Below are 8049 nucleotides of genomic sequence, written 5' to 3' on the forward strand. Positions count from 1 at the left end.
GCCACATCGCCACCCTCCACTCGCTGCTATCGCAGTGACTTCACAGCTTGATCTCCTCTCCATTCATCTTGCTGTCATCTTACACTGACGTCGTGTACCACCTTAACATCCTGCGCACATATTTAATGAATCATCTTCGCTGCTAAAATGTTACTAGTCGACTATATAACCGTCACAGTGGGTATATTTTTCTGGTATTTATGCCTACATAATATTTAGGATTCGCTTTCGCAACAAAAGTGAAATAGCGGCGAGCGACGGGCGTCGGGCAGTGGGCGACGGGGAATGAGATGAGCCAAGCAATCGATACCGGCCGCGGGACGGGCGGCGCAGCGCGGTCTCGCGCGACCCTCATCTGCCATATGCTTTATACCAACATAGTGTTCAATTACTTTGATATATTGGCCTATCCATATTGAATATTGCAAATGTTACATTTTAATTTAAAGATAGCGGTTGGTGAATAGAACGTACGTTTCTCGTTTCAAATTTCGCTAGACGAAAAGGGTCACGAAGGGGTGGGGGGAAGGTGAGAGCCGTGTCAACGATGTCGATATCGCGAGCACTCACTTCAATCTAAGTATAATATTGATTTTTAGTGTCGGGTAAGATTTCATGTATTGTCTCCGCGGACCTTAAAAAAACAACGATCTTTAGGAAACATTTTTTTTAAACATTTTTATTAATGACATATGTACCACTTCAATAGGGTTAGCCTCAGCTATGTGTACTTTTCCTTGTCTTTTACCAAGCAAATACATATAAACACTTTTATTTCTTTTGTTTGTTTCAGCAACACAGATTCAATAAAATAAGCTCATATAATGCTAAAATTACCCAAAGGCCTTAAGAAGAAGAAAAAAGGTAAAAAGTCAAAGCGTAAAGGCGAAGAAGAACTTTTTACAGAAGAAGAATTAGAAAAATATAGAAAAGAGCATCAACAGCAACAAATTGAAAGTGGAGATGGTGCGGTAAAAGAAAATGAAGAGTGGTCAAAATTCAAAGATTTAACAACAGGAATAGATTCTGTTCTTAAAAAAACTCAAGGTGATTTAGATCGAATAAAATCTACTTCATTTTTTCAACGCGTTCAACCTAAAGAGGAGGAGCCGCAAATTAAAGAAGCAACCGCGAGGCCTGTCGTAGAAGTTACTGAGGCCGATTTCCCGCAACTGGTACAAACTACAACTGATCCCGATGAAGATAAAAGTGATTACGGATTAACAGATGAAGAGTCCGAGGAAGAGGAACAGGACGACATCTTTGACACTTCTTACGTAGAAGCTGTTGAACGCGGCGAAGTAAAACTCGCCTACGTACCGGACTCGCCTGAAGAATTTCAAGATGATGGATTGTTTGACACATCACATGTTGAAGCGTTAATCAAAGGTCAAGACGTCAAAAGTAAGGGGGACAAAAAGATCTTAGATATTGGAGTCGCTGTTGAAGTTCTTACGGGTCGCATCGATAATTTAACTGTCACATCAAAAAAACGCAAACGAATAATTCCTGGAGATCTCCTATTAGAGAGTGTTGACTCTGATTTGCCAGTAGTTGTAAAAACTACTGAGGATGAACCAATAGAATCAAGTATTTTAGATGCTGACACTGACGTACCTATAACTACACCTATCGATCTGAGTATTTCGCTCCACACGTCACTCATACAACAAAATAAAACAAGCAGTCAAGAAAATATTTCTGACCTTGGTAGTGGTGACACAAAAAAAACAAAAACTGATGAAGAAGAGGACGATGAATTTACATTATTAGCGACAGAATCACTTGAAACCAAACCTCAAGTAACAAAACTAGAAGAAAAAGAGATTAAAGTCGAACCAGTAATCAAAGAATCCTGGTCTGCTTTTGAAGCCGACAAAAACGAGTCTGTTTTTGCTGAAGGGATAGTTGAAGATCAAATTGAAATTTTAGACCCGTATATTGATCAAGACGATCCTTTTGACACTAGTTTCGCTGATTCTGTAATACCTACTACACAATCAGTACAAATTGAATCAAAACCAACCATATTAGAAGACGACGAAGACTTTGATCCTCGGGCGGAAGAAATTCGTGGAAAATTGAATAATCGACGTAAATCGTCTGTGAGAATACATTTAACAAATCCTTTGGGCATAAGGGAATCGATAACATCCGATGATATCATCGACACTGACGCAAATAAAGTACCACGTGACTTGTTAGGTGGGAGTAGTACTGATTTAAGTCAGTTAGGTGATTCGCCACTAGATCCATTGGATGCGACCAATTCCGATATAGATCCGTTTGACACTACCATTGTTGACAAAGTCGTAGCACCTGGAAAAGTTGAACTTAAATTATTGGAGCAAGAATTGATCGGTGCTACGCAATCTGTTATCTATCGCGTGCCAAGTGATCCCGATTTTGATCCACGAGCTGACGAGCCCAAACAACAGGAGAGAAGAGCGTCGCGACCAGAAAATCTTACTGTTAGTAAAAGTGTTGTATTCAATGTTGATGGTGTAGAAACTACTGATCTTGATTCGAAATCAAAGCCAATTAAGCCTTTAACTCCATATTATACAAAGGAGCTGTCAATAACCGAAGACATAAGCGAAAGTGGTGAGGTTATTGACAAAGGCAACCAAGAATTAACTCGAACTCGGTCCGATGAAGATTTGTCTACCAGTATAAAATCCGTATCTAAGAGACGTCACTCAGAATATCCTCAAATAAACCAACCAAAAAATAATTTTAACTCAGCTGATCTTTTCACTACTACTTGTGAAATACACGCTAAAGTCCTTACACCTTCGGGCCTACAGTTAGAACAGAGCAACATTCAGAAAGTTGAAGAAGATCCTTTTGATACTTCCTTTGCATCTGATATTAAACCAAGTAAAACAGAATTAAAATTACTAGCCAAAGAACTAGATGTTGATGATTCTAAAGTAGTTTCAGAATCAGAAGGAGACCGCGACTTTTTGGAGACATCAGACGATATTTTCCAAGTTAAAGCTTTAACACCACAACCTGTAGGTTTAACGCAATCACAAGAAGACTTTGACCCTTTCGATACTTCTTTTGCAACTGCTCTAAATCCAGGAAAAACAGAATTAAAGTTGCTTGAATCTGAACTGCTGAATTAATTTTTTTAATATTACCTTCAAAATGGCGTACAACCCGTTCTTGAGTATGAATGAACCGACAGCTCCGGCAACGGAAGATGTACTTAATCCTTTCATGATGGTCGATATTGAATCATCAGCGTTAACAGGAGACAATCCTTTTGTGGCCAGCAATCCGTTCTCAGACTTTGGCGAAAATTATGAGCCTGCTGTCGGTGATACAGTGCCTGTTGACATATTTGGAGGAGAAAGCCCAACAAATTTGGGGGCTAAAAACTTTGAAAATACTCCACTAGACGTGTTTACTGGTCAACAGCCAGACTCAGAAAAGTTTACAAAACCAACAGAATTAGATCTAGTCTCAACTATAGTGGATTCACCAAGCCCAACAAGTGAAACGTGCAGTCGGGAGCCGCCTACCCATTCACTTCCTCCTGAAACACAAAACTTGATTCTGAGTGTGACTGGTCAAATGGAATTTACCAGTACACATTTGCTTGATCGCATTCCGCCGACAAGAACACCCAGCCCAGTGTCCGTGCGAGATATTCATTCTCCGAGTCCTACGCCTGAACCGGAGTTCCACGAGGAGGGAACCACGATTGAAAATGTCGAAGAAACCAAACACAAGCCAGCAAGGCCGCCACCGGCACGACCCCCGCGGCCGGCTCCGCCTAGCGTTGCGCCCCCGCGACCTCAGGCACCACCCAGCCCCGTGCCGCCACGTCCTGAGGCGCCTCCCAGCGTTGCACCCCCACGAACTCAGGCTTTGCCATCGGATGACATAAACCTTTTTGATGCACCTGTCCCGGTACTCACAAAACCGACAAAGGAAGACATTTTGAGTTTATATTCCGCCCCGAAAAAAGAAGAAAAGCAGATCGATTTCTTAAGTGGCGATATTTTAGAAGACATGCATCCAGATTCGGGCTCTGAAATACATACTTCGATGATTACAACAATGAATACCACATCGCCATTGTTTCAACATGACTTTGTAACTAACGACAATGTCATGGATGACACTATTATTCCTATGGATTGCTCTGAACCCATGGATATATCACAAACAAACACCTCACCTCCCATGGAAGATATAGATGAAAAGCTCCAAGAATTGGCGGAATTTGAAAAAAATCCATTTGAAACTGACGAACAAATAGATGAAGATCTGCCGAGCTTTAGTAATGATGTTTCTGATATTTTTTCATCTCAACCTGAAGATTCTTTTATGGCATCGAATATTGAGGTTCAAGAAAATCAAAATGAGGCATTTGTACAAATCCAACCCATAGAACAATGTCCAAAAACAGAGCACAAAATATTTATGGAAGCTGAAGCAGGAACTATGGTCAACGAGGACATCACCTTTGATACTGATAAAAGTGACATCGTCGTGAACAACACAGGTGTTCCGTCCTCGTCCGACTTCGGCTGGGACACATCCGAAACCACGGTACACGAGTCTGCCCAGCCGTCTGAGGACGCGTTCGACGCCTTTTCCGCTAAATTTGAATCTGCAACCCCCAGCCACATGCAAACGGGTACCTAAAAATGAGTTATTACATTGAATTTCGAGTGCTTCCAAAATTTGCTTTTAGCACTATTACCTTACAGACGCGTGGGGTGACAACGGCGGCGCGGAGACAGCGCCGGATGGCTTCGAGGCGGAAGCATTCGACCCCTTCCTGAGCCTGCAGGCACCGCCACCTGCCGCCACTCCATGCCTCGACCGTCAGGGCTCACGGGACTCTGCCGATGATACGTTCTCCGTGTTTATAAGGCAAGTCTTAATGTCTACATTGACACATTTACATAAGTGTCTGCATATTCATGACCTTCATTAATTGACAGACCCAAGGACGACTCGGGCGGAGCAGAGTCGGCTGTGCCCGTACTGGCCCCACCGCCCAGACCCCATGCGCTGCCTGACTCCCCACGCACCAACCCCTTCGACAAGGGTGAAGCTGAACTACAGCCCGAGACCAACACGCAATATGGTGACTTACATGCTTTTGTAATTTCATTCTTCAATTTTTGATGCTACGATACGCCATTGATCACAAACCGCATTACAGTGTGAAAATGACCGAAGTGAAAATGCCGCACTTTGTTAGGAATTCATTATGTTTTTAAAATTACTTGTAAAAGTCGAGTCTTTACAACTATTTTACATGAAAACATGATCGACATTAACAACTTCAGAAGACAACCGTCGGCAGTCGGGTGGGGGCGGGGAGACGCCACCCACACCTTTGTTTGACGAGGATGTATCGGCGCCGCTGGAGGACTTCCCGCGCACCACGTACACCGGCCCGGGCTGGGAGATGCACCTCCGACAGCCCAATAAGAAAAAAATCACCGGTCAAAGGTACTTGAAAGTCGAAAGCAGGTTTATTGGAAGTAAACAATTTTTATTATTCCATCGGTAGTATTAGTTTACGTAGTGAGTAACGAGACATCCATCCTTCCATCGGGGACACGTTTAACGTGCACAGGTTCTGGAAAAAGATGTTCGTGCGGCTGGTGTACGCGGGCGAAGCGCCGGCCGTACAGCTGCTGGGTTCACCGACGGACAAGGAACCGCTGCAAGAGCTGCCACTGCAGGCTTGCTATTCCGTGTCCGACGTCGGCGCGCAGCAGTTCGACCAGTTTGGCAAAATCTTCACGGTCAAACTGCAATACGTCTTCTACAAGGAGCGCCCTGGAGTCAGGTCGGTTATATCTTATTTCCACCGATGACAACTACTACTTGTAATAGTCAAGTTTCTTTTCTTGTAGTATTTTGGTAGATTTAAGTTTAGAGGTATAATGGCGTGTGGGCGTTGTGCGCAGGCCTGGGCAGGTGACGAAGGCGGAACGCATCACCAGCAAACTGTCCCAGTTTGCGGCGTACGCCATGCAGGGCGACTACCAGGGCGTCAAGGAGTTCGGCAGCGATCTGCGCAAGCTGGGCCTGCCCGTCGAGCACGCACCGCAGGTTCGATCTCCTCCCCCTCAGCCAGCAGTTGCAAAACAAAAGAAGTCACACATATTAATTCAGTATTACAATTTATCTTTTACGAAATATAAGTAATAAATGTCCCTATATCATGGTGACACCACGAGCAATACTAATGCGTGCGGTGCGCAGGTATCGCAGCTGTTCAAGCTGGGATCCTTGAGTTACGAAGACGTGAAGCAGTTCTCGTGCTGCGTAGAGGAGGCGCTGTTCCGACTGCCAGCGCACCGCGACCGCGCACTCACCTACAAAATGGAGGAGGTAACTGGCGCATGTGCAAGTCCACGATGCACCGGACAAATTTCTTGAGGTTACGATGGCTCGGTGCAATTTACGGGACTTATGCCTGGACTGTTTGTTTTGTTTTTAATTTATTTATACGCAGAATTAAAGAATTGGCGAAAACTGCACCTGTTAGATATTAGTTCTATATTTTAAGGAAAAGGTATAGTCGGTAACAAAGGCTCGGTCGGTCGAGTGGAGATGGAGATGGAGCATCATTAGATAGAGCTAAGTGGCACATGGGCAGGGCGGGCAGCGCTGACGGCGCGGTGTGTGCGCAGGTGCAACTGACTGCGGTGGACGAGCTGTACGTGGAGCAGGACGCGGAAGGCGGCGTGCTGAAGCAGATTGCTCGAGTGCGGATCTTTTTCCTCGGCTTCCTCAGCGGTCAGTGCATTGTAAATGTATATCATACTGCGTCATATTTAAATAAACATGAGTAGGAATCGTTGCAGTTCTAGGATTACCCCGACTAGAACATATAGTATTACCTAACTAAATAGTTCTATCCCACACTAGCTATCGTTCGTGACTTCGCCCGCGTGAAATTAAAAATAATAAAAAACATAGCCTATGTTATCGATTATTCTCGTGCCTCATCCTACCTACAGCATTTCGTGGTCGATAGTGATCACGACATAAGACGATCATAAATAAAAGTAAAAAAAATCGATTTCATATAACAAAAGGTAATATATATTTGACTAACTTGGTGGAATGGGTGAAAAATTTGTAAAACAGTTAATGGATATAAAATCGTGGAGTGGCTAATGCGCAGGCATGCCGGACGTGGAGGTGGGGCTGAACGACCTGCGCCGGCAGGGGCGCGAGGTGGTGGGACGCCACGACATTATCCCCGTCGCCACCGAGGAGTGGATCCGCGTTGAGAACGCAGAGTTCCATGCCTGCGTGCAGCCGCACGAATTCGCCGAATCACAGATACTCAAGTGAGCCCGAACATTTCACATTTATCCTCGCGGATGTTTTCTTCAACTTTTTGAATCCCACGTTTGTCTTTCCCTTGCATTATGAGGTGACTTTCTGGCATATAGTGCCAGAATATAGTATATCCAAGGAATTTACAACACTGAATGGAATTACAATTATTGAAACATGGTGCAGGTTCAAGCCGCCAGACGCATGCTACATAGAGCTGATGCGGTTCCGTGTGCGGCCGCCCAAGAACCGCGAGCTGCCGCTCCAGCTCCGTGCGGCCTGGTGTGTCGCCGGCAACAAGGTACGGCCTGACCCATTTGACTTTCCTCATTAGTATTTTCTGATTTTATGGAGGTCAAGTGCGATTTCCTAAATTAGATGTAGTCGAGGGAAGTGTAGAGCGAGGGTTGTAAGAATATTGCGCATGCGCAGGTGGAGCTGCGCGCGGACGTGCTAGTGCCGGGGTTCGCGTCACGCGCGCTGGGACAGGTGCCGTGCGAGGACGTCGCTATCCGTTTCCCGATCCCCGAGTGCTGGATTTATCTGTTCCGCGTCGAGAAGCACTTCCGCTACGGCTCCGTCAAGTCTGCGCACCGGTACCTAGCACATCTCACATATTACTCTTTCTACTCTTTCTTGCGAAACTTGCTTGTCCCCGTGGCCGGTCGGTAATGAAGAATAAAAAATAAAATAAAAACACTATTTACTGACCAAAAAAAA

General features: G+C 44.7%; 1 protein-coding gene across 1 annotated transcript; it reads left to right on the forward strand.

The window, feature by feature from the left end:
• Positions 1–13: 13 nt before the first annotated feature.
• Positions 14–8001, forward strand: LOC106100857 (protein stoned-B-like). The gene is made up of 13 exons (XM_013279920.1): positions 14–177; positions 794–3103; positions 3177–4654; positions 4728–4893; positions 4965–5110; positions 5316–5481; positions 5609–5824; positions 5946–6090; positions 6244–6372; positions 6675–6780; positions 7172–7340; positions 7516–7630; positions 7762–8001. The coding sequence occupies exons 2-13, from the start codon at positions 825–827 to the stop codon at positions 7999–8001; spliced, it is 5355 nt and encodes a 1784-aa protein (XP_013135374.1). The 5' UTR covers positions 14–177; positions 794–824.
• The last annotated feature ends 48 nt before the right edge of the window (positions 8002–8049 follow it).

Source organism: Papilio polytes, unplaced genomic scaffold (assembly GCF_000836215.1).
Source record: "Papilio polytes unplaced genomic scaffold, Ppol_1.0 DF824035.1, whole genome shotgun sequence".
Taxonomy (NCBI): domain Eukaryota; kingdom Metazoa; phylum Arthropoda; class Insecta; order Lepidoptera; family Papilionidae; genus Papilio; species Papilio polytes.